This window comes from Pollachius pollachius (genome assembly GCF_949987615.1).
Source record: "Pollachius pollachius genome assembly, chromosome: 10".
NCBI lineage: Eukaryota > Metazoa > Chordata > Actinopteri > Gadiformes > Gadidae > Pollachius > Pollachius pollachius.
Genome location: NC_136943.1, coordinates 5,014,838 through 5,041,889, shown reverse-complemented (window position 1 = coordinate 5,041,889; position 27,052 = coordinate 5,014,838). Strand labels below are relative to the sequence as shown.

Genomic DNA, 27,052 nt, shown 5'->3' with positions numbered 1-27,052 from the left:
GATTAATCCTCATCTCTTGTTAAAACTAATCGCCGTTGATGGTGGAAATCCGCAGAGATCTGGAACAGCAAATATAGAAATAACTGTTCTAGATGCCAATGATAATGCTCCCGTGTTTAAACAGTCTGTGTACAGGGCAACAGTGGTAGAGAACGAACCCATTGGTACTTATATAACAACTGTAAATGCCTCTGACGCTGATGCTGGTTCCAATGGGTTGGTAACTTACTATTTCTCTAACTTAAAGGATGGGTTAGCTGATATATTTAATATCGACGATGTGTCTGGACAAATATCAGTGTCTGGTAGAATAGACTTTGAAAAAAATAGAAAATATGAAATAAGAGTTGGAGCTAAAGATCAGAGTGGGCAGAATGATGCAAGCAATGTAATAATTGAGGTAATTGATGTAAATGATAACGCTCCAGTAATTAATGTGATGTCCTTCTCTAGCCCTGTATCAGAAGACGCCCCTACTGGGACGACCATAGCTGTAATCAATGTAAAAGATTCTGATTCAGAGAAAAATGGACAGATAACATGTTCAATTGATTCCAAACTCCCGTTTAAAATACAGTCCTCATTAACTAATTATTACAACCTGCTCTCAGATGTAGTTTTTGATCGTGAAACAATGTTGGAATATAACATAACTTTCACTGCTACAGATTCAGGGTCTCCACCCTTATCCACTGCAACAACTTTAAGACTTATTATCTCTGATGTGAACGACAATGCACCAATATTTGCTAAAAAGAGCTATTTAGCTCGTGTTGTAGAGAACAATGAGCCAGGGGTCTCCATATTCACCGTCAGTGCTCGAGACGCTGACTGGAATCAGAATGCCAGAGTGTCGTATCTTCTGGAGGACACGCAGGTCAGTGGTAGTCCAGCCTCTACTCATGTTTCTATCAACTCTGAAACTGGAGTTCTGTATGCAGCGCGCTCTTTTGATTATGAACAAATTAAAGCACTGCAGCTAGTTGTTAAAGCACAAGATGGAGGCTCTCCTCCCCTCAGTAGTAACGTGAGTGTGAAAATACTGATCCAGGACCAGAACGACAACGCCCCTCAGGTTCTGTATCCAGTCCAGACTGGTGGTTCTCTGGTCGCTGAAATGGTGCCTCGTTCAGCAGATGTGGGCTATCTGGTCACTAAAGTGGTGGCTGTTGATGTGGACTCTGGACAGAATGCCTGGCTCTCCTTTAAACTACAGAAAGCCACAGACAGGGCCCTGTTTGAAGTGGGCTTACAGAATGGAGAAATAAGAACAATCCGCCAAGTCACTGATAAAGATGCTGTGAAACAAAGACTGATTGTTATAGTGGAGGACAATGGACAGCCCTCTCGTTCAGCTACAGTCATTGTTAACGTGGCGGTGGCGGACAGCTTCCCTGAAGTGCTCTCGGAGTTCACTGACTTTACACATGACAAGGAATACAATGACAACCTGACTTTTTACTTGGTCTTGGCTTTGGCTGTGGTTTCCTTTCTCTTCATCACGTGTTTAGTGGTGATCATATCAGTGAAAATCTACAGATGGAGACAGTCTCGTATCCTGTATCATTCCAATCTCCCGGTGATTCCATATTATCCACCACGTTACTCAGACACTTTGGGGACAGGGACTCTCCAGCATGTGTACAATTACGAGGTGTGCAGGACCACTGACTCCAGAAAGAGTGACTGTAAGTTTGGCAACGCTGGTAGTCAGAACGTTCTGATAATGGACCCAAGTTCTACAGGGACCATGCAGCGATTACAGAATGAAAAGAGCATCCTCGATGAACCAGACTCTCCACTGGAGGTGAGTTCCATCAGATGTGGTTGCGCATTAATGTTGTTTTGTAGACCGTTAGATTTGTTCAGCCCCACCAAGTAGGACAGCTCCTCTGAAAGGTGACCACAGTGATGGTGACATATAGTTTACATCATAATGCTAATGTAGGAATTTGCATAACCATTCTGGATTTAGTCACAATTAAAGGCATATACATATAACCTTTTTGGAATGTCTGCCATTTAATAACATTATTCATTAAGACAATTTAGCATTATTAACAAATAGATGATTCCTTATCCATCCATCTGTTTCCTTTCCTCTTTTGCTTGGTGGCGTATGTCAGTGACATTTTTATATTTCATCAAGATATGGGCCTAAGCAAGTGTGTGTGTGTGTGTGTGTGTGTGTGTGTGTGTGTGTGTGTGTGTGTGTGTTTGTGTGTGTGTGTGTGTGTGTGTGTGTGTGTGTGTGTGTGTGTGTGTGTGTGTGTGTGTATGCGTGCATGTTTGTAATGTTCGCTTAGCGCAGGAGGTAAAGCAGTTGTCTTGTAACAGAAAGGTTGCTGGTTCGATCCCCAGCTCCTCCAAGCTGAGTTTCGATGTGTCCCTGAGCAAGACACTTAACCCTAACTGCTCCTGACGAGCTAGCTGTCGCCTTGCATGGTTGACTCTGCCGTCGGTGTGTCAATGTGTGTATTAACCGATGTAAGTCGCTTTGGATAAAAGCGTCTGCTAAATGCCTTAATTGTAATGAATGTTCCTCGTCAGTGATTAAAAACGTTTAGTACCCGTTTAGTTTTCTGATTAGACATGAGAGCTATTTATATTGCAAACTTTCAGTGAATTTTAATCAGGTGAAAACTTTCAAGATTAAATTCAGCTCTACCATAGTTTGTTTTGGTGACAATAGTCAGGATTTTCTGGATATAAACTTCATAAAAGGTGCTGATATTTTTCATCCTACGCCAAAGTGTGCTTTGAATTCGGAAATTGAATTCTACGTTCTGGAATCATCGAAAATCACAACGTCATATGAACGAATGTTTGATATGTAGGCATGCTCTAAAACAGTATTGACATTCCAGCTTTAAACTCTAAGGGACGCTGTTGGTCAATGGAAAAATCGTCTGTGTTCAGTAGATGCTAGTTGGAGCTTCACCTCCATTTAACTGCGATAGAGAGGAGAACTGAACAACAACGACGCATATAAGGGGGAGCTTGATTGCGCACTCTCGTCTCGAAACTCATCTTGCTGTGTAAATGGAATTTGAATGCATTGGGAGCTCACTTAAATCCAACGGACCTTGCGTTTTTTCGTCTCTTATTTTGTGGACATTAATGTGAGTTTCGTCGAGGATTTATTGCGATTGAAAATGGCGTTACGCCACAAAGGATGGGAATGTTGCTTTTCATGTCAGAGTAAAATATGGATTATTTTTCTATATTTCTGTTTCATTTTCAACATCGCCAGTTGCCAGATCCGGTATTCTATTCCGGAGGAGATGAAAAATGAGTCTCTTATCGACAACGTTGCGCAGGATTTAGGGTTGGATCTGAAAAGGCTTCGTTCAGGCCGAGCAAGAATCTTGATGGGAGAAAGCCCTCAATACGCCGATCTGAAGACAGACAAAGGGATTCTAGTCGTGAATGAGAGGATGGACCGAGAGCAGCTCTGTGGCGACATTACACCTTGTAGCTTGACCTTCGAAATCATCTTAGAAAATCCAATTGAACTGCATCGTGTTAGAGTTGAAATACTGGACATCAACGACCATACTCCTTCTTTTAAAAATAAAAACTTGAATCTGGAAATAAGCAAATCGGCTACATTGGGCCCTCCGTTTGATTTAGAGAGTGCAGAGGATCCTGATGTAGGGCATAACAGTTTGCAAAAGTATGTGCTTACAGCTAATGAACATTTTGTTCTCAAACAACAATCAAACATGGACGGAAGTATATTTGCAGAAATGATTCTCCAGAAACCGTTGGACAGAGAAATTAATCCTCATCTCTCGTTAAAACTAATTGCAGTTGATGACGGAACTCCACAGAAATCTGGTACAGTACATATAGAAGATACGGTTCTGGATGCCAATGATAATGCTCCTGCGTTTAACCAGTCTGTGTACAGGGCTACAGTAATAGAGAATGCACCCATTGGGACCTATATTACAACTGTCAATGCTTCAGACGCTGATGCTGGCCCCTATGGATTGGTAACTTACTATTTCTCTAACTTAAAGGGCGGCTTGGCTGATTTGTTTAATATTGATGGTGCATCAGGCAAAAATATTGGTTACTGGTAAAATAGACTTTGAAAAAGATAGAAAATATGAATTAAGAGTCGGAGCAAAAGATCAGGGGGGACTGAATAACGGGAGTAAATTAATCATCGATGTAATTGACTTCAATGATAACGCTCCAGTAATAAATGCCATGTCATTCTCTAGCCCTGTTTCAGAAGGCGCCCTTACTGGGACCACCATAGCTGTTATCAATGTAAAAGATTCGGATTCAGAGAAAAATGGACAGATAACATGTTCAATTGATTCCAAACTCCTGTTTAAAATACAGTCTTCATTAACAAATAATTACAACCTGCTCTCAGATGTAGCATTTGATCGTGAAACAACGTCAGAATACAACATAACCATCACCGCGACAGATTCAGGGTCTCCTCCCTTATCCAGTGCAACAACTTTAAGGCTTGTTATTTCTGATGTGAACGACAATGCACCAATATTCACTAAAAATAGCTATTCAGCTTATGTTGTAGAGAACAATGAGCCAGGGGTGTCCATATTCACCGTCAGTGCTCGAGACGTTGACTGGAATCGAAATGCCATAGTGTCGTATCTTCTGGAGGACACGCAGGTCAGTGGTAGTCCAGCCTCTACTCATGTTTCTATCAACTCTGAAACTGGAGTTCTGTATGCAGCGCGCTCTTTTGATTATGAACAAATTAAAGCACTGCAGCTAGTTGTTAAAGCTCAAGATGGAGGCTCTCCTCCCCTCAGTAGTAACGTGAGTGTGAAAATACTGATCCAGGACCAGAACGACAACGCCCCTCAGGTTCTGTTTCCAGTCCAGACTGGTGGTTCTCTGGTGGCTGAAATGGTGCCTCGTTCAGCAGATGTGGGCTATCTGGTCACTAAAGTGGTGGCTGTTGATGTGGACTCTGGACAGAATGCCTGGCTCTCCTATAAACTACAGAAAGCCACAGACAGGGCGCTGTTTGAAGTGGGCTTACAGAATGGAGAAATAAGAACTATTCGCCAAGTCACTGATAAAGATGCTGTGAAACAAAGACTGACTGTTATAGTGGAGGACAACGGACAGCCCTCTCGTTCAGCTACAGTCATTGTTAACGTGGCGGTGGCGGACAGCTTCCCTGAAGTGCTCTCGGAGTTCACTGACTTTACACACGAAAAGGAGTACAATGATAACCTGACTTTTTACTTAGTCTTGGCTTTGGCTGTAGTTTCCTTTCTCTTCATCACGTGTTTAGTGGTCATCATATCAGTGAAAATCTACAGATGGAGACAGTCTCGTATCCTGTATCATTCCAATCTCCCGGTGATTCCATATTATCCACCACGTTACTCAGACACTTTGGGGACAGGGACTCTCCAGCACGTGTACAATTACGAGGTGTGCAGGACCACTGACTCCACAAAGAGTGACTGTAAGTTCGGCAACGCTGGTAGTCAGAACGTTCTGATAATGGACCCCAGTTCTACAGAGACCATGCAGAGAATACAGAGTGAAAAGAGCATCCTGGACGAACCAGACTCTCCTCTAGAGTTGAGTTCTATCACAACCACATCACATGTGGTTGTTCATGAATGTTTATTTTAGCTTGTTAGATATGATCAGCACCACCAAAAAGGACAGCGCCACTGAAGATAAGAGCAGAGAGACTGACATAAGTCTAAGTAACATAATCTTAGACCTTATTTCAGACTGTTTCTGGAATAATTTCTTTCGAATACAGAGTGAAAAGAGCATCCTGGATGATCCAGACACTCCACTGGAGGTGAGTTCTATCAGATGTGGTTGTGCATGACTGTTGATTTGTAGCCCATTCGATATGTTCAGCACCACAAAGAGGACAGCTCTCCTGAAAGATGAGTGCAGGCAGACAGAGTTACATCATGGTAAAGCTCATTTTTGACATCGCAAAAAATGTCTAAGAGTGGGTCACATTCAACGGCAGGATTAATGAATATTTAGTATTTGGAATGTGCTAAATAGCATTGGTACATGCATTATGGCACATCTATCTGTTTTTTCCGATCGATACCTTGTGAGAACACTTTGTGTACGTGTGCGTATGTGTGTTTGTGTACATGTAAATAATGTTCAACCTCATGAGCATTCTAAAAGGTATGTTGGTTAAATATTTTTAACTTTGATTATGAGAGGTTTTGATGTCACCTATATTGAAACCTTAGATATTATTGTTTGTTTTTGTGTAGCAAAAAATTGACAGTCCCTCTCCATCTATACATGTACTTGTGCATAGATATTGTAAGTGGGCAGAATTGGTGTGATATCTGCATTGTATTCAAAATAATCACAGCAGTTTTATTTTTTCAGAACATTCAACTTTGTTGAAAATCATTATGATTAGATTAAGATCTCTCATATATATATTTGACGATCATTTGTATCTCTTGTTCCATCTATTTAAACTATGCTTTGACAATACATTTCCTATTAATATGCCTTGGTGTATTTTTCATTTTTAGTTTACTAGTTTCTTCATTATTTGTACCCGATTCATCAATATATCGAAAGAACAGGTCATATAAACAAATGTTTCATGTGTAGGCCTACTCTAAAACAGTATTGACATTCCGTCTTTAAACTCTAAGGGACGCTGTTGGTCAGTGAAAAAATAGTGTGTGTTCAGTAGATGCTAGTTGGAGCTTCCCATCCCTTTAACTACGCTAGAGATGAGAACTGAAACACAACGACGCATTCAGGGTGGAGCTTGATGGAGGCACTCTGGCTTCGAGCCTCGTCTTGTTGTTTAAAGCGAATGTAATGTAGATCGAGAGCTTACTTTTTTCTACCGGACCTTGGGTTTCTTCTTTTATAATTTTGTGGAGATTAATGTGCGTTTCGTCGAGGACTTTCCCTATTGAAAATGGCGTTATGCCACAACGGGTTGGTGTGTTGCTGTTCGTGTCGGAGTCAAATATGGATATTTTTTCTATATTTCGTCATTTTTGTCAACGTTGCCAGTTGCCAGATCCGGTATTCTATTCCGGAGGAGATGAAAAAGGGGTCTCTTATTGGCAACGTTGCGCAGGATTTAGGGTTGGATCTGAAAAGGCTTCGTTCAGGCCGAGCAAGAATCTTGACGGGAGAAAGCCCTCAATACGCCGATCTGAAGGCAGACAAAGGGATTCTAGTCGTGAATGAGAGGATGGACCGAGAGCAGCTCTGTGGCGACGTTACACCTTGTAGCTTTAGCTTCGAAATCATATTAGAAAATCCAATTGAACTGCATCGTGTGATAATTGAAATATTGGACATAAATGACCATTCGCCTGCATTTAAAAGTAGAAACATAATTCTTGAAATTAGTGAAATCGCTGCAGTTGGTTCTCGTTTTGATTTAGAAAATGCAGATGATCCTGACGTAGCGATTAATACTTTACAAAATTACTTGTTAACATCTAATGATAATTTTGTCCTGAAGCAGCATTCAAAGGCAGACGGCAGCAAATTTGCACAAATGATTCTTCAAAAACCACTAGACAGGGAGACTAATCCCCATCTTTCGTTAAAACTAATCGCAGTTGACGGTGGAACTCCGCAGAGATCTGGTACAGTTAATATAGATATCACTGTTATAGATGCTAATGATAATGCTCCACTGTTTAACCAGTCTGTTTACAGAGCTACAGTAATAGAGAATGCACCCATTGGGACCTATATTACAACTGTTAATGCTTCAGACGCTGATGCTGGTTCCTATGGTTTGGTAGCGTATTATTTCTCTAATTTAAAGGGTGGGTTAGCTGATATATTTAATATTGACAGTGCATCCGGTAAGATAACAACTACTGGTAATCTAGACTATGAAAAACACAAAAAATATGAAATTAGGGTTGGGGCAAAAGATCAGCATGGATTAAATGATGGAAGCAACATAATAATTGAGGTGATAGATGTCAATGATAACGCCCCAGTAATTAACGTGATGTCATTCTCTAGCCCTGTATCAGAAGACGCCCCTACTGGGACCACCATAGCTGTAATCAATGTAAAAGATTCAGATTCAGAGAAAAACGGACAGATAACATGTTCAATTGATTCAAATCTCCCATTTAAAATACAATCCTCATTAACAAATTATTACAACCTGCTCTCAGATGTAGTTTTTGACCGTGAAACAACGTCAGAATACAACATAACCATCACCACGACAGATTCAGGGTCTCCTCCCTTATCCAGTGCAACAACTTTAAGGCTCGTTATTTCTGATGTGAACGACAATGCACCAATATTCACTAAAAAGAGCTATTCAGCTCATATTGTAGAGAACAATGAGCCAGGGGTGTCCATATTCACTGTCAGTGCTCGAGACGTCGACTGGAATCAGAATGCCAGAGTGTCGTACCTTCTGGAGGAGACGCAGGTCAGTGGTAGTCCAGCCTCTACTCATGTTTCAATCAACTCTGAAACTGGAGTTCTGTATGCAGCGCGCTCTTTTGACTATGAACAAATTAAAGCACTGCAGCTCGTTGTTAAAGCTCAAGATGGAGGCTCTCCTCCCCTCAGTAGTAATGTGAGCGTGAAAATACTGATCCAGGACCAGAACGACAACGCCCCTCAGGTTCTGTATCCAGTCCAGACTGGTGGTTCTCTGGTGGCCGAAATGGTGCCTCGTTCAGCAGATGTGGGCTATCTGGTCACTAAAGTGGTGGCTGTTGATGTGGACTCTGGACAGAATGCCTGGCTCTCCTATAAACTACAGAAAGCCACAGACAGGGCGCTGTTTGAAGTGGGCTTACAGAATGGAGAAATAAGAACTATCCGCCAAGTCACTGATAAAGATGCTGTGAAACAAAGACTGACTGTTATAGTGGAGGACAACGGACAGCCCTCTCGTTCAGCTACAGTCATTGTTAACGTGGCGGTGGCGGACAGCTTCCCTGAAGTGCTCTCGGAGTTCACTGACTTTACACACGACAAGGAATACAATGACAACCTGACTTTTTACTTGATCTTGGCTTTGGCTGTAGTTTCCTTTCTCTTCATCACGTGTTTAGTGGTGATCATATCAGTGAAAATCTACAGATGGAGACAGTCTCGTATCCTGTATCATTCAAATCTCCCGGTGATTCCATATTACCCACCACGTTACTCAGACACTTTGGGGACAGGGACTCTCCAGCACGTGTACAATTATGAGGTGTGCAGGACCACTGACTCCAGAAAGAGTGACTGTAAGTTTGGCAACCCTGGTAGTCAGAACGTTCTGATAATGGACCCCAGTTCTACAGGGACCATGCAGCCAATACAGAGTGAAAAGAGCATCCTGGATGAACCAGACTCTCCACTGGAGGTGAGTTCTATCAGATGTGGTTGTGCATGAATGTTGATTTGCAGCTCATTCGATATCTTCAGCACCACAAAGAGGACAGCTCTCCTGAAAGATGAGCGCAGGCAGACTGAGTTACATCATGGTAAAGCTCATTTTAGACATCGCAAAAGATAAAGAAGAGCTGGTCACATTCAACGGCAGGATTAATGAATATTTAGTATTTGGAATGTGGTAAATAGCATTGGTACATGCATTATGGCACATCTATCTGTTTTTTCAGATCGATACCTTGTGACGCAAACACTGTGTGTGTGTGTGTGCGCATGTGTGTTCATGTAAATGTACATGTAAATAATGTTCAACCTCATGAGCATTCTAAAAGGTATTTTTCTAAAACATTTTTAACTTTGATTATGAGTGATTATGATGTCACCTATATTGAAACTTTAAATATGCTTGTTTGTTTTTGGGTAGTAAAAATGGACTGTCTCTCTCCATCTATATGTACTTGTGCATATATATTATAAGTGAGTGTAATCAGTGTGATATCCTCATTGTATTAAAAATAATCATGGTAGTTTTATTTTTTGAGTACATTCAACTTAGTAATCTTCATGATTAGATTGTGATCTCTCATATATATATATTTGACGATAATTTGTATCTCTTGATCCATATATTCAAACTATGCTTTGACAATACTTGTCCTATTAATATGCCTTGGTGTATTTTTCAGTTGAGTTTATTATTTTCTTCATTAATTGTTCCCGATTCATCAATATATATCGAAAAGAACAGGTCATGTGAACGAATGTTTGAAATATAGTCCTACTCTTAAACACTGTTGACATTCCATCTATGAACTCTAAGGGACGCTGTTGGTCAGTGGAAAAATAGTGTGTGTTCAGTAGATGCTAGTTGGATCTTACCATCCCTTTATCTGCGATAGAGAGGAGAGCTTAAACACAACGACGCATTCAGGTTGGAGCTTGGTGGAGGCACTCTGGCTTCAAAACTCTTCTTGTTGTTTAAAGCGAATTTAATATCGATTAGTGCTTACTTTATTTTACAGGACCTTGGGTTTCTTCTTTTATCCTTTTTTGGACATTAATGTGCATTTCGTGGAGGATTTTTCCCTATTGAAAATGGCGTTACGCCATAACGGGTGTTGCTCTTGGATAATTTTTCTGTACGTCGTCTTTTTTGTCAACATTGCAAGTTGCCAGATCCGGTATTCTATTCCGGAGGAGATGAAAAAGGGGTCTCTAATCGGCAACGTTGCGCAGGATTTAGGGTTGGATCTGAAAAGGCTTCGTTCAGGCCGAGCAAGAATCTTGACGGGAGAAAGCCCTCAATACGCCGATCTGAGGACAGACAAAGGGATTCTAGTCGTGAATGAGAGGATGGACCGAGAGCAGCTCTGTGGCGACGTTACACCTTGTAGCTTTAGCTTCGAAATCATCTTAGAAAATCCAATCGAACTGCATCGTGTGATAATTGAAATTATGGATATTAATGACCATTCACCTGCTTTTAAAAGTAGAAACATATATCTTGAAATAAGTGAAATTGCGGCAGTGAGTTCTCGTTTTGATTTAGAAAATGCCGATGATCCTGATGTAGCGTTTAATAGTTTGCAAAATTACTTGTTAACACCCAACGAGTATTTTGTTCTCAAACAACATTCAAAGGCAGACGGCAGCAAATTCGCCGAAATTATTCTCCAAAAACCACTAGATAGGGAGACCAATCCCCACCTTTCTTTAAAGCTGATCGCAGTTGACGGTGGAACTCCTCAGAGATCTGGTACAATTAATATAGATATCACTGTTCAAGATGCCAATGATAATGCCCCCGTGTTTAACCAGTCTGTGTACAGAGCAAAAGTAATAGAGAATGCACCCATTGGGACCTATATAACAACTGCAAATGCCTCTGACGCTGATGCTGGTTCAAATGGATTGATAACTTACTATTTCTCTAACTTAAAGGGTTCACTAGCTGATATATTTAATATTGACACTGTTTCTGGTAAAATTTCAGTTACTGGTTCAATTGACTTTGAGAAGGACAGAAAATATGAAATAAGAGTTGGAGCAAAAGATCAGGGAGGATTAAATGATGCAAGCAACATTATCATTGAAGTAATGGATGTCAATGATAACGTTCCTACAATTAACGTGATGTCATTCTCTAGCCCCGTATCAGAGGATGCCCCTTCTGGGACCACCGTGGCTGTAATCAATGTAAAAGATTCTGATTCAGAGAAAAACGGGCAGATAACATGTTCAATTGATTCAAATCTCCCATTTAAAATACAATCCTCATTAACTAATTATTACAACCTGCTCTCAGATGTAGTTTTTGACCGTGAAACAATGTCAGAATACAACATAACCATCACTGCGACAGATTCAGGGTCTCCACCCTTATCCAGTGCAACAACTTTAAGGCTTATTATTTCTGATGTGAATGACAATGCACCAATATTCACTAAAAAGAGCTATTCAGCTCATGTTGCAGAGAACAATGAGCCAGGGGTCTCCGTATTCACCGTCAGTGCTCGAGACGCTGACTGGAATCAAAATGCCAGAGTGTCGTATCTTCTGGAGGACACGCAGGTCAGTGGTAGTCCAGCCTCTACTCATGTTTCTATCAACTCTGAAACTGGAGTTCTGTATGCAGCGCGCTCTTTTGATTATGAACAAATTAAAGCACTGCAGCTAGTTGTTAAAGCACAAGATGGAGGCTCTCCTCCCCTCAGTAGTAATGTGAGTGTGAGAATACTGATCCAGGACCAGAACGACAACGCCCCTCAGGTTCTGTATCCAGTCCAGACTGGTGGTTCTCTGGTGGCTGAAATGGTGCCTCGTTCAGCAGATGTGGGCTATCTGGTCACTAAAGTGGTGGCTGTTGATGTGGACTCTGGACAGAATGCTTGGCTCTCCTATAAACTACAGAAAGCCACAGACAGGGCGCTGTTTGAAGTGGGCTTACAGAATGGAGAAATAAGAACTATCCGCCAAGTCACTGATAAAGATGCAGTGAAACAAAGACTGACTGTTATAGTGGAGGACAACGGAAAGCCCTCTCGTTCAGCTACAGTCATTGTTAACGTGGCGGTGGCGGACAGCTTCCCTGAAGTGCTCTCGGAGTTCACTGACTTCACACACGACAAGGAGTACAATGACAACCTGACTTTTTACTTAGTCTTGGCTTTGGCTGTAGTTTCCTTTCTCTTCATCACGTGTTTAGTGGTGATCATATCAGTGAAAATCTACAGATGGAGACAGTCTCGTATCCTGTATCATTCCAATCTCCCGGTTATTCCATATTATCCACCACGTTACTCAGACACTTTGGGGACAGGGACTCTCCAACACGTGTACAATTACGAGGTGTGCAGGACCACTGACTCCAGAAAGAGTGACTGTAAGTTTGGCAACCCTGGTATTCAGAACGTTCTGATAATGGACCCCAGTTCTACAGGGACCATGCAGCGAATACAGAGTGAGAAGAGCATCCTGGATCAACCAGACTCTCCTCTAGAGGTTAGAACATTTCCGTAACCTTTTTTCCTTTTCTCTGCTGTTTCTGTGTTTCAGGACCCTGGAGAGTTATACTTGTGTGTTCAGGTTGTCTCTGGCTTCTTTTCCAGAAGTAACCTGTTTGGTCTCAGTTCAGGATTAAAGCCATGTACAATTAAATTAATTAATACATACGCTTGTTTCACGGCTATGTAGCATATATACACGTATGTTTTTCATATGTTGAGTACTCTAATGCTACGCTGGGTTGAACTTGTGTTCAACCTACCAAAGTTCTCACATGTAACCCCCCTCTTCCGAGACCTCCACTGGCTCCCTGTAATAGCTTGCATCAGATTCAAGATGATGGTACTGGCATACAAGGCAGTCGATGGAACTGCCCCTGCCTACCTCCAAGCATTAGTAAAGCCACACACCCCAGCTCGATCCCTCCGCTCAACTACCTCAGCTGGACGGCTGGTACCGCCATCGCTAAGAGCAAGCAAAGGTCGATCAGCGAAGTCACAACTTTTCTCTGTTTTGGGACCTCAGTGGTGGAACGAGCCCCCTACCGATGTCAGGACCACAGTGTCGCTCACCAGCTTCCGCAAAAAACTCAAAACTCACCTGTTCAGAGTTCATCTCGACTCTGCATAGAAACCAATGCACAGCCACCATTGAATGTTGTACGTCCTGGCACTTGTACATTGCACTTATTCAAGGTACTTAATTGTGTAGCATCTACAGTAGCTGCTATCGTTGCTTTACACGGGGAATGGGTTAGCCTAGCGATTGTAATACTTGCACTTGGTTCTATGAATATCTTTGTATCTTTCATTGTTTCACTTCTTATGACAAATGTACTTATTGTAACAAATGCACTTATTGTAAGTCGCTTTGGATAAAAGCGTCTGCTAAATGCCCTAAATGTAAATGTAAATGTAAATGTAAGTTAGTGTTTTCAAATCAAATTAAACAGTTTTAATGTAATATAGTACAACATCCCAAAAGCTGATTGGTATAAATATTCAGACCATTTCTAAGTAATTTTTATTCATAAAAAATGTAATTGCTGCCTAAATCCTTGTTAAACAGAAGGTTGTTTATATGATGGAGTAAATGTGGTGGTCCTATGTCCTGTAGTTTTCCATTTTGAACTCAAAGGGACTCTGTAGACCGCTTCGCAGCAGTTTCAGACGCAATGTGTGCACCTCCTCCACAGAACGGATGCATTAGAAAAAGGACTGCTGTCGCACAGTCGTTTTCTAAAGGAGCCACAACACCGATATATGTTTGGTTATTTAATGATGATGCAAGGATTTTAAGAAGTATTAGTTTCGTTTTTTCGTCATATTTTATTAAGATCCGTGTGACTTTTTCTGGATACACTTGCTCTGGAACCAAAGACAAAATGCAGTGGAGAACAAAGACGTTGGACGTCTTGTTTATCTTCCTCCTTTCTTTCAGTTACGTGCTCAGCCAGGTCAGTTATTCTATTCCTGAAGAAATGGCGACGGGTTCCGTCGTTGGAAATATCGCTCAGGATTTAGGATTGGATGTTAAAAGATTGAAGTCGGGGAAGGCTCGTGTGTATACAGGAGGCACTACGGAATACATATCTCTGGATAAAGAAAGAGGAGTCCTTGTCATCAAAGAGAAAATAGACAGAGAATCCTTTTGTGGGGAGACTACGCCTTGTGTGCTGCATTTCCAGATAATTATTGAAACCCCGATGGAATTGTTTCGTGTGACGGTAGAAATTACTGATATAAACGACAATACTCCCAGTTTTACCAACGACGTGAAGCGCTTTGAAATTAGCGAATCTGCAATTATAGGATCAAAATTCGTTTTGGAGAAAGCCATCGATTTAGACATCGGCATAAATGGCCTCCAAAGCTATTCGCTTAATCCAACTGATAACTTCGCATTGAAACTAGAAAACCAGGCCGACGGAAGTAAAAAGGTAGATATGGTTTTACAGAAATCTCTCGATCGGGAACAAAACGAACAATTGTCATTGCTGTTGACTGCTATGGATGGAGGAAAGCCGCAAATGTCAGGGACGATGCAGATACACATTACTGTATTAGATGCAAATGACAATTCCCCTGTGTTCACGAAACCGATTTATAATGCCAAAGTAATGGAAAATTCCCCAAAGGGCACCAAATTGACGACTGTTAGTGCAACGGACAAGGACAAAGGTTCAAACGGTGATATATCCTACTTAATTTCGAACAGCAAGCATCGTTTGACCGAGCTATTTCAGGTCGATAAAAAGAGTGGGGAAATTATCTTGATTGGCGATATTGATTATGAAAAAGCTAAGCATTATCAAATTGATATCGAGGCAGTAGACAATGGAGGACTTTCCGACTCAAGTAAGGTGAGAGTTGATGTCGTCGACACCAACGACAACCGACCTTATCCAAACATTGTTTCTAAATTAGAATCTATATATGAGGACTCTCCTCCAAACACAGTTTTAGCGATGTTGAGCATAACCGACCCAGACTCTGAAAATAACGGGGAGGTGGAATGCCATTTGATCGATAAAATAGGTATTCCGTTTAAGATAGACTCTACAATGAACGGGTTTTACAGCGTGGTAACGGAGGTAACATTAGACAGGGAAGTTGCATCCCAATATAACATCACCGTGACGTGTTCTGACCGGGGAGTGCCGTCGCTCTCCAGCAGCATCATTCTCGGCTTAAAGATTTCAGATATAAATGATAACGCTCCAGTGTTTGACAGCGGATCATATGAAGCAATCCTTGTAGAAAACAACGCACCGGGCATGTCGATATTCACAATGAACGCAAGAGACGCAGACTGGAACCAGAACGCTCGTGTCTCTTTTATTCTAGAGGACTCTTCTTTAAACGGCGTGCCCGTCTCCTCTTATGTGTCTGTTAGTGCTGACAGTGGAGTTATACATGCAGTACGCTCTTTTGACTACGAACAGATTAAAGATTTTCAGTTCCGTGTTAAAGCACAAGATGGAGGCTCTCCTCCCCTCAGTAGTAACGTGAGTGTGAAAATACTGATCCAGGACCAGAACGACAACGCCCCTCAGGTTCTGTATCCAGTCCAGACTGGTGGTTCTCTGGTCGCTGAAATGGTGCCTCGTTCAGCAGATGTGGGCTATCTGGTCACTAAAGTGGTGGCTGTTGATGTGGACTCTGGACAGAATGCCTGGCTCTCCTATAAACTACAGAAAGCCACAGACAGGGCACTGTTTGAAGTGGGCTTACAGAATGGAGGAATAAGAACTATCCGCCAAGTCACTGATAAAGATGCTGTGAAACAAAGACTGACTGTTATAGTGGAGGACAACGGACAGCCCTCTCGTTCAGCTACAGTCATTGTTAACGTGGCGGTGGCGGACAGCTTCCCTGAAGTGCTCTCGGAGTTCACTGACTTTACACACGACAAGGAGTACAATGACAACCTGACTTTTTACTTGGTCTTGGCTTTGGCTGTAGTTTCCTTTCTCTTCATCACGTGTTTAGTGGTGATCATATCAGTGAAAATCTACAGATGGAGACAGTCTCGTATCCTGTATCATTCCAACCTCCCGGTGATTCCATATTATCCACCACGGTACTCAGACACTTTGGGGACAGGGACTCTCCAGCACGTGTACAATTACGAGGTGTGCAGGACCACTGACTCCAGAAAGAGTGACTGTAAGTTCGGCAACGCTGGTAGTCAGAACGTTCTGATAATGGACCCCAGTTCTACAGGGACCATGCAGCGAATACAGAGTGAGAAGAGCATCCTGGATGAACCAGACTCTCCACTTGAGGTTTGAAATTAACCAATTATCATCTAATTCTTCCCCTGATCATATTCTGTACAATTAATCGTTGTTGATGTTTTCTGAAAAATGGCTACAACTAACCAGATGTCCCGACAGTACATTGGACACATCACTTGAAATTTGAAGATACATGTTTTAATGGGTTTGGTTGAAAAAGAAACAATTCAGCATTACACTCAAATATGGTATTCAAGTGCCTTTTACTACCACTGTTTTTGTTGCCTTCTTTACTCAAAACATAAACATACTTTTAAGGTATGTTTAACATGTGGGTAAGTGAGTGAGAGAGAGACGTGTGTGACACTTGTATACAAAATTGATCAATGTCTATCCTCTTTTTTAAAATTTTCTGGTTTCAATAAAAATGTGAAATTATTTTTTAACCAGTGTTAAACGTTGTCGTATTAAGGTATAATATTTTTCAAAAGCTGTATTTTTTATTGCTTTTATTTTGTAGTTCTACGTATTGAACAGACAGGGCCGCTATTGGCCAGTGTGTGGCCAGTTCTATGAAGACCAGCTACGGTAACTCCCCTCTTGTAGTATTATAACATACGAAGCCTCAGGTTGAGATCTGCAGACAACACATTGACGGTTGCACCCAGCTCGTGTTGTACACCACAAGGATTCCGGAATGTAATTTTGTTTTTTTCTTTAAGTCGCTCTTCTGACTTCCACTTTGGGAACTTTACCATTTGGAGTACATTTTGTTCAAATGGATCTGAAAGAACAGCCAGACAAAACAATGAAGGGGCAAGTGGGCCTACTGTTCTTCATCGCGTTGCTTTCATTCGGTACTGCAGCCGGGCAAGTCAGTTACTCTATTCCTGAGGAAATGAAAGTAGGCTCTCTGGTTGGAAATGTAGCTCAAGATATAGGGTTGGAATTAAAAAGGCTGGTATTTGGGAAAGCACGCATTCATTCTGCGGACGGCGTAGCGTACATTGAGCTGAATAAAGAAAAAGGAGCGCTCGTCATCAGAGACAGAATAGACCGAGAGGCTCTCTGTGGCGAGACGACGCCGTGCGCATTACATTTTCAAATGATATTAGAAAATCCGATGGAATTGTTTCGTATAGCTGTGGAAATCGTAGACATAAACGACAACGCTCCCAGCTTTGCATCGAATGAGAAACATTTTGAAATCAGTGAGTCTGCAGTTGTTGGATCTAAGTTTGTGCTTGACAAAGCAATTGATGCGGACATTGGTTTAAATGGCCTTCAAAGTTACTCTATTACCCCGAAAGATAATTTTGTTTTAAAATTAGAAAAACAAATTGATGGAAGTAAAAATGTAGAAATGATTTTACAGAAGCCTTTAGATCGGGAGAATAGGGAAGAAATATCGCTGCTGTTGTCTGCCTTCGACGGAGGAGAGCCACAAATGTCAGGGACAATGCAGATACACGTCACTGTGTTAGATGTGAATGACAATTCACCACATTTCACAAAGCCAGTGTACAAGGCGACCTTAACGGAGAATTCACCGAAAGGAACAAGTGTAATGACAGTTAGCGCCTCCGACAAAGACAAAGACTCTAACGGAGAAATATCCTATTCAATATCCAACAGTAAGCATCGATTTTCGGAGATATTTCAAATTGACAAGACAAGCGGGGAGGTTACGCTAGTCGGTACCATAGACTACGAAAAGAATAAACACTATCAGGTAGATATACAAGCCGTAGACAAAGGCGGTCTGTCCGATTCCAGCAAGATCATAGTTGACGTCATCGACGTGAACGACAACAGACCTCTGATCAACGTTCTCTCTAAATCAGAAAATATAATAGAGGACTCTCCTCCAGACACCGTGATCGCCATGCTGAGCGTCAGTGATCCGGATTCTGCAGAGAATGGTGAGGTTGAGTGCAGTATGATCGGTAGCATCCCGTTTAAAATACAGTCTACATTAAATGGGTTTTATAGTCTAGTTACGGACGTGGCGTTGGACCGGGAGGTCGCATCTCATTATAACGTGAGTGTCACGTGTGCGGATAAGGGCGTGCCCTCGCTCTCCAGCAGTATCACTCTCGCACTTCAGATTACGGACGTGAATGATAACCAGCCCCTGTTTGAGAAGACCTCATATGAGGCAAATGTTGCAGAAAACAACCCGCCGGGTATTTCAGTATTGATGATTAAAGCCATTGATGCGGACTGGAACCAAAATGCCCGCGTGTCTTACATACTGGAAGACTCCTCTATTAACGGTGTGCCCGTCTCCTCTTACGTTTCTGTAAGTGCTGACAGTGGAGTCATACATGCAGTCCGCTCTTTTGATTTTGAGCAGATTAAAGATTTTCAGTTCCGTGTTAAAGCTCAAGATGGAGGCTCTCCTCCCCTCAGTAGTAACGTGAGTGTGAAAATACTGATCCAGGACCAGAACGACAACGCCCCTCAGGTTCTGTATCCAGTCCAGACTGGTGGTTCTCTGATGGCTGAAATGGTGCCTCGTTCAGCAGATGTGGGCTATCTGGTCACTAAAGTGGTGGCTGTTGATGTGGACTCTGGACAGAATGCCTGGCTCTCCTATAAACTACAGAAAGCCACAGACAGGGCACTGTTTGAAGTGGGCTTACAGAATGGAGAAATAAGAACTATCCGCCAAGTCACTGATAAAGATGCAGTGAAACAAAGACTGACTGTTATAGTGGAGGACAACGGACAGCCCTCTCGTTCAGCTACAGTCATTGTTAACATGGCGGTGGCGGACAGCTTCCCTGAAGTGCTATCGGAGTTCACTGACTTTACACACGACAAGGAGTACAATGACAACCTGACTTTTTACTTAGTCTTGGCTTTGGCTGTAGTTTCCTTTCTCTTCATCACGTGTTTAGTGGTCATCATATCAGTGAAAATCTACAGATGGAGACAGTCTCGTATCCTGTATCATTCCAATCTCCCGGTGATTCCATATTATCCACCACGTTACTCAGACACTTTGGGGACAGGGACTCTCCAGCACGTGTACAATTACGAGGTGTGCAGGACCACTGACTCCAGAAAGAGTGACTGTAAGTTCGGCAACGCTGGTAGTCAGAACGTTCTGATAATGGACCCCAGTTCTACAGGGACCATGCAGCGATTACAGAATGAAAAGAGCATCCTCGATGAACCAGACTCTCCACTGGAGGTGAGTTCCATCAGATGTGGTTGCGCATTAATGTTGTTTTGTAGACCGTTAGATTTGTTCAGCCCCACCAAGTAGGACAGCTCCTCTGAAAGGTGACCACAGTGATGGTGACATATAGTTTACATCATAATGCTAATGTAGGAATTTGCATAACCATTCTGGATTTAGTCACAATTAAAGGCATATACATATAACCTTTTTGGAATGTCTGCCATTTAATAACATTATTCATTAAGACAATTTAGCGTTATTAACAAATAGATGATTCCTTATCCATCCATCTGTTTCCTTTCCTCTTTTGCTTGGTGGCGTATGTCAGTGACATTTTTATATTTCATCAAGATATGGGCCTAAGCAAGTGTGTGTGTGTGTGTGTGTGTGTGTGTGTGTGTGTGTGTGTGTGTGTGTGTGTGTGTGTGTGTGTGTGTGTGTGTGTGTGTGTGTGTGTGTGTGTGTGTGTGTGTATGCGTGCATGTTCGCTTAGCGCAGGAGGTAAAGCAGTTGTCTTGTAACAGAAAGGTTGCTGGTTCGATCCCCTGCTCCTCCGAGCTGAGTGTCGATGTGTCCCTGCCCTGAGCAAGACACTTAACCCTAACTGCTCCTGACGAGCTAGCTGTCGCCTTGCATGGTTGACTCTGCCGTCGGTGTGTCAATGGGTGTATTAACCGATGCAAGTCGCTTTGGATAAAAGCGTCTGCTAAATGCCTTAATTGTAATGAAAGTTCCTCGTCAGTGATTAAAAACGTTTAGTACCCGTTTAGTTTTCTGATTAGACATGAGAGCTATTTATATTGCAAACTTTCAGTGAATTTTAATCAGGTGAAAACTTTCAAGATTAAATTCAGCTCTACCATAGTTTGTTTTGGTGACAATAGTCAGGATTTTCTGGATATAAACTTCATAAAAGGTGCTGATATTTTTCATCCTACGCCAAAGTGTGCTTTGAATTCGGAAATTGAATTCTACGTTCTGGAATCAGCGAAAATCACAACGTCATATGAACGAATGTTTGATATGTAGGCATGCTCTAAAACAGTATTGACATTCCAGCTTTAAACTCTAAGGGACGCTGTTGGTCAATGGAAAAATCGTCTGTGTTCAGTAGATGCTAGTTGGAGCTTCACCTCCATTTAACTGCGATAGAGAGGAGAACTGAACAACAACGACGCATATAAGGGGGAGCTTGATTGCGCACTCTCTTCTCGAAACTCATCTTGCTGTGTAAATGGAATTTGAATGCATTGGGAGCTCACTTAAATCCAACGGACCTTGCGTTTTTTCGTCTCTTATTTTGTGGACATTAATGTGAGTTTCGTCGAGGATTTATTGCGATTGAAAATGGCGTTACGCCACAAAGGATGGGAATGTTGCTTTTCATGTCAGAGTAAAATATGGATTATTTTTCTATATTTCTGTTTCATTTTCAACATCGCCAGTTGCCAGATCCGGTATTCTATTCCGGAGGAGATGAAAAAGGGGTCTCTTATCGGCAACGTTGCGCAGGATTTAGGGTTGGATCTGAAAAGGCTTCGTTCAGGCCAAGCAAGAATCTTGATGGGAGAAAGCCCTCAATACGCTGATCTGAAAACAGACAAAGGGATTCTAGTCGTGAATGAGAGGATGGACCGAGAGCAGCTCTGTGGCGACGCTACACCTTGTAGCTTGAGCTTCGAAATCATCTTAGAAAATCCAATTGAACTGCATCGTGTTACAGTTGAAATACTGGACATCAACGACCATACTCCGTCTTTTAAAAATAAAAACTTGAATCTGGAAATAAGCGAATCGGCTACATTGGGCACTCCGTTTGATTTAGAGAGTGCAGAGGATCCTGATGTAGGGCATAACAGTTTGCAAAAGTATGTGCTTACAGCTAATGAACATTTTGTTCTCAAACAACAATCAAACATGGATGGAAGTATATTTGCAGAAATGATTCTCCAGAAACCGTTAGACAGAGAAATGAATCCTCATCTCTCGTTAAAACTAATTGCAGTTGACGGTGGAACTCCACAGAAATCTGGTACAGTACATATAGAAGTTACGGTTCTCGATGCCAATGATAATGCTCCTGCCTTTAACCAGTCTGTGTACAGGGCTACAGTAATAGAGAATGCACCCATTGGGACCTATATTACAACTGTCAATGCTTCAGACGCTGATGCTGGCCCCTATGGTTTGGTAACTTACTATTTCTCTAACTTAAAGGGTGGCTTGGCTGATTTGTTTAATATTGATGGTGCATCAGGTAAAATATTGGTTACTGGTAAAATAGACTTTGAAAAAGATAGAAAATATGAATTAAGAGTCGGAGCGAAAGATCAGGGGGGACTGAATAACGGGAGTAAATTAATCATTGATGTAATTGACTTCAATGATAACGCTCCAGTAATAAATGTGATGTCATTCTCTAGCCCTGTTTCAGAAGACGCCCTTACTGGGACCACCATAGCTGTTATCAATGTAAAAGATTCGGATTCAGAGAAAAATGGACAGATAACATGTTCAATTGATTCCAAACTCCCGTTTAAAATACAGTCTTCATTAACAAATTATTACAACCTGCTCTCAGATGTAGTATTTGATCGTGAAACAACGTCAGAATACAACATAACGATTACCGCGACAGATTCAGGGTCTCCACCCTTATCCAGTGCAACAACTTTAAGGCTCGTTATTTCTGATGTGAACGACAATGCACCAATATTCACTAAAAAGAGCTATTCAGCTCATGTTGTAGAGAACAATGAGCCAGGGGTCTCCATATTCACCGTCAGTGCTCGAGACGTTGACTGGAATCAGAATGCCAGAGTGTCGTATCTTCTGGAGGACACGCAGGTCAGTGGTAGTCCAGCCTCTACTCATGTTTCTATCAACTCTGAAACTGGAGTTCTGTATGCAGCGCGCTCTTTTGACTATGAACAAATTAAAGCACTACAACTTTATGTAAAAGCACAGGATGGAGGCTCTCCTCCCCTCAGTAGTAACGTGAGTGTGAAAATACTGATCCAGGACCAGAACGACAACGCCCCTCAGGTTCTGTATCCAGTCCAGACTGGTGGTTCTCTGGTGGCTGAAATGGTGCCTCGTTCAGCAGATGTAGGCTATCTGGTCACTAAAGTGGTGGCTGTTGATGTGGACTCTGAACAGAATGCCTGGCTCTCCTATAAACTACAGAAAGCCACAGACAGGGCGCTGTTTGAAGTGGGCTCGCAGAATGGAGAAATAAGAACTATCCGCCAAGTCACTGATAAAGATGCTGTGAAACAAAGACTGACTGTTATAGTGGAGGACAACGGACAGCCCTCTCGTTCAGCTACAGTCATTGTTAACGTGGCGGTGGCGGACAGCTTCCCTGAAGTGCTCTCGGAGTTCACTGACTTTAGACACGACAAGGAGTACAATGACAACCTGACTTTTTACTTAATCTTGGCTTTGGCTGTAGTTTCCTTTCTCTTCATCACGTGTTTAGTGGTGATCATATCAGTGAAAATCTACAGATGGAGACAGTCTCGTATCCTGTATCATTCAAATCTTCCGGTGATTCCATATTATCCACCACGTTACTCAGACACTTTGGGGACAGGGACTCTCCAGCACGTGTACAATTATGAGGTGTGCAGGACCACTGACTCCAGAAAGAGTGACTGTAAGTTTAGCAACCCTGGTAGTCAGAACGTTCTGATAATGGACCCCAGTTCTACAGGGACCATGCAGCGAATACAGAGTGAAAAGAGCATCCTGGATGAACCAGACTCTCCACTGGAGGTGAGTTCTATCAGATGTGGTTGTGCGTGACTGTTGATTTGATGAAAGATCCTTAGATATGTTCAGCACCACAGAGAAGGACAGCTCACCTGATAGATGAGTGCATTCACTGACACAGGTCAGGTAAAGCCATTTTAAGGCATTGCAAATGTTCTGAGAGTGGCTCACATTGAATGGCAGGATATATGATTATTTATTATTTCGAATGTCGCAAATAGCATTGTTTCAATCATTACGGCACATCAATCTGTTTCTTCATATTGGCACCTTGTGAGGAGAAAAGTGTGTATGTGTGTTTGTGCGGGTTTTTGTGTAAATGCATGTGTAAATAATGTTCAACCTAAAGAGCATTAAAAATGTATTTTCTTTAATATAATTTACCTTGACTGTCAGAGCTTTTTATGTCACATATATTAAACCATTTATTTGAAATGTTTTTTCAGAACATACAACTTTGTTGATTATTATGAGGATTAGATTATGATCTCCCATATCTATATGTGTGACAATATTTTTTATTTATTTTTCCATCCATTTAGACTTTGGTTTGGTAATACATTTACTGTTAATAGGCCTTTGTGTATTTTACAGTTGAGTGTATGCCTCTCTTTGTTAGTTGTTCCAAATTCAGCACCACATCGAACTAAATAGGTCATTTGAACGAATGTCGGATGTTTAGGGCCTACTCCAAAATAGTATTGAAATTCCGTATTTAAACTCTAAGGGACGCTGTCGGTCAGTGAAAACATAGTGTGTGTGTTCAGTAGAGGCTAGTTGGAGCTTCCCATCCCTTTAAATGAGATAGAGAGGAGAATTGAACCACAACGACGCATTCAGGGTGGAGCTTTACGGAGCCACTCTTGCTTCGAAGCTCCGCTTATTGTTTAAAGAGAATTTAGATCCAATTATCTACCAGATATTGTTTTTCTCCTTCTCGTATTTTGTGGATATTAATGCTAGACCAGAGGATTTTTTCGTGTTGAAAATGGCATTACGCCACAACGGATGGGAATGTTGCTGTTCGTGTCGTAGTCAAATATGGATCCTTTTTCTATATTTCATGATTTTTCTCAACATCGCCACTTGCCAGATCCGGTATTCTATTCCAGAGGAGATGAAAAAGGGGTCTCTTATCGGCAACATTGCGCAGGATTTAGGGTTGGATCTAAAAAGGCTTCGTTCAGGCCGAGCAAGAATCTTGACGGGAGAAAGCCCTCAATACGCCGATCTGAAGACAGACAAAGGGATCCTAGTCGTGAATGAGAGGATGGACCGAGAGCAGCTCTGTGGCGACGTTACACCTTGTAGCTTTAGCTTCGAAATCATCTTAGAAAATCCAATCGAACTGTATCGTGTGATAATAGAAATGCTTGACATTAATGACTATCCGCCCGCGTTTAAAAATACAAACATAGTTATGGAAATAAGCGAGTCTGCCACAGTAGGTTCTCGTTTTAATTTAGAAAGTGCAGCTGATCCTGATGTTGGGCCAAACAGTTTGCAAAATTATATGTTAACGAAAAATGAAAATTTCGTTCTCAAACAACATTCTAACGCCGATGGACGCAAGTTTGCTGAAATGATTCTACAGAAATCGTTAGATAGAGAGATTAATCCTCATCTTTCGTTGAAGCTAATCGCAGTTGACGGTGGTACTCCACAGAGATCTGGTACAGTAAATATAGACATCACTGTTTTAGATGCTAATGATAATGCTCCTGTATTCAACCAGTCCGTGTACAGGGCTACAGTGATAGAGAACTCACCCGTTGGGACCTATATTACAACTGTAAATGCTTCAGATGCTGACACTGGTTCCAATGGTTTGGTAACTTACTATTTTGCTGACCTTAAAGGTGGTTTGGATGAATTATTTAATATTGACAGCATGTTGGGTAAATTAACTGTCTCAGGTAAGATTGATTTTGAAAAAGATAAAAAATATGAAATGAGAGTTGGCGCAAGAGATCAGGGAGGATTAAATGATGCAAGCATCATAATCATCGAGGTGAATGATGTCAATGATAACGCTCCAGTCATTAACGTGATGTCATTCTCCAGCTCTGTATCAGAAGACGCCCCTCCTGGGACGACCATAGCTGTAATAAATGTAAAAGATTCAGATTCTGAGAAAAATGGAAAGATAAAATGCTCAATTGATTCGAATCTCCCATTTAAAATACAATCCTCATTAACTAATTATTACAACCTGATCTCAGATTTAGTTTTCGACCGTGAAACGAGGTCAGAATACAACATAACCATCACCGCGAAAGATTCAGGCTCTCCTCCCTTATCCAGTGCAACAACTTTAAGGCTCGTTATTTCTGATGTGAACGACAATGCACCAATATTCACTAAAAAGAGCTATTCAGCTCATGTTGTAGAGAACAATGAGCCAGGGGTCTCCATATTCACCGTCAGTGCTCGAGACGTCGACTGGAATCAGAATGCCAGAGTGTCGTATCTTCTGGAGGACACGCAGGTCAGTGGTAGTCCAGCCTCTACTCATGTTTCTATCAACTCTGAAACTGGAGTTCTGTATGCAGCGCGCTCTTTTGACTATGAACAAATTAAAGCACTGCAGCTCGTTGTTAAAGCTCAAGATGGAGGCTCTCCTCCCCTCAGTAGTAACGTGAGTGTGAAAATACTGATCCAGGACCAGAACGACAACGCCCCTCAGGTTCTGTATCCAGTCCAGACTGGTGGTTCTCTGGTGGCTGAAATGGTGCCTCGTTCAGCAGATGTGGGCTATCTGGTCACTAAAGTGGTGGCTGTTGATGTGGACTCTGGACAGAATGCCTGGCTCTCCTATAAACTACAGAAAGCCACTGACAGGGCGCTGTTTGAAGTGGGCTCACAGAATGGAGAAATAAGAACTATCCGCCAAGTCACTGATAAAGATGCTGTGAAACAAATACTGACTGTTATAGTGGAGGACAACGGACAGCCCTCTCGTTCAGCTACAGTCATTGTTAACGTGGCGGTGGCGGACAGCTTCCCTCAAGTGCTCTCGGAGTTCACTGACTTTACACACGACAAGGAGTACAATGACAACCTGACTTTTTACTTAGTCTTGGCTTTGGCTGTGGTTTCCTTTCTCTTCATCACGTGTTTAGTGGTGATCATATCAGTGAAAATCTACAGATGGAGACAGTCTCGTATCCTGGATCATTCAAATCTCCCGGTGATTCCATATTATCCACCACGTTACTCAGACACTTTGGGGACAGGGACTCTCCAGCACGTGTACAATTACGAGGTGTGCAGGACCACTGACTCCAGAAAGAGTGACTGTAAGTTTGGCAACGCTGGTATTCAGAACGTTCTGATAATGGACCCCAGTTCTACAGGGACCATGCAGCGAATACAGAGTGAGAAGAGCATCCTGGATGAACCAGACTCTCCTCTAGAGGTTAGAACATTTCCGTAACCTTTTTTCCTTTTCT

At 41.9% G+C, this 27,052-nt stretch overlaps 5 protein-coding genes across 5 annotated transcripts; all 5 read left to right on the top strand.

Moving 5' to 3' along the window:
- Positions 1 to 278: 278 nt before the first annotated feature.
- On the top strand, positions 279 to 5,640 carry LOC307081589 (protocadherin gamma-A6-like; the record flags this gene model as incomplete). Its single annotated transcript, XM_079744840.1, has 3 exons — positions 279 to 305; positions 758 to 877; positions 4,657 to 5,640. The coding sequence occupies 3 exons, from the start codon at positions 279 to 281 to the stop codon at positions 5,638 to 5,640; spliced, it is 1,131 nt and encodes a 376-aa protein (XP_079600966.1).
- A 1,294-nt stretch (positions 5,641 to 6,934) lies between these two features.
- LOC307081271 (protocadherin gamma-A3-like) lies at positions 6,935 to 9,394 on the top strand (the record flags this gene model as incomplete). The annotated part of the gene is made up of 1 exon (XM_079744383.1): positions 6,935 to 9,394. The coding sequence occupies one exon, from the start codon at positions 6,935 to 6,937 to the stop codon at positions 9,392 to 9,394; it is 2,460 nt and encodes an 819-aa protein (XP_079600509.1).
- Positions 9,395 to 11,526: 2,132 nt separating this feature from the next.
- LOC307081588 (protocadherin gamma-A12-like) lies at positions 11,527 to 16,690 on the top strand (the record flags this gene model as incomplete). Its single annotated transcript, XM_079744839.1, has 2 exons — positions 11,527 to 12,020; positions 15,802 to 16,690. 2 exons carry the CDS (start codon positions 11,527 to 11,529, stop codon positions 16,688 to 16,690), a joined length of 1,383 nt encoding a protein of 460 aa, XP_079600965.1.
- Positions 16,691 to 18,203: 1,513 nt separating this feature from the next.
- On the top strand, positions 18,204 to 27,036 carry LOC307081587 (protocadherin gamma-A11-like; the record flags this gene model as incomplete). The annotated part of the gene is made up of 2 exons (XM_079744838.1): positions 18,204 to 19,013; positions 26,191 to 27,036. The coding sequence occupies 2 exons, from the start codon at positions 18,204 to 18,206 to the stop codon at positions 27,034 to 27,036; spliced, it is 1,656 nt and encodes a 551-aa protein (XP_079600964.1).
- Positions 21,159 to 23,633, top strand: LOC307081286 (protocadherin gamma-A5-like; the record flags this gene model as incomplete). The annotated part of the gene is made up of 1 exon (XM_079744398.1): positions 21,159 to 23,633. Exon 1 carries the CDS (start codon positions 21,174 to 21,176, stop codon positions 23,631 to 23,633), a length of 2,460 nt encoding a protein of 819 aa, XP_079600524.1. The 5' UTR covers positions 21,159 to 21,173.
- Positions 27,037 to 27,052: the final 16 nt, after the last annotated feature.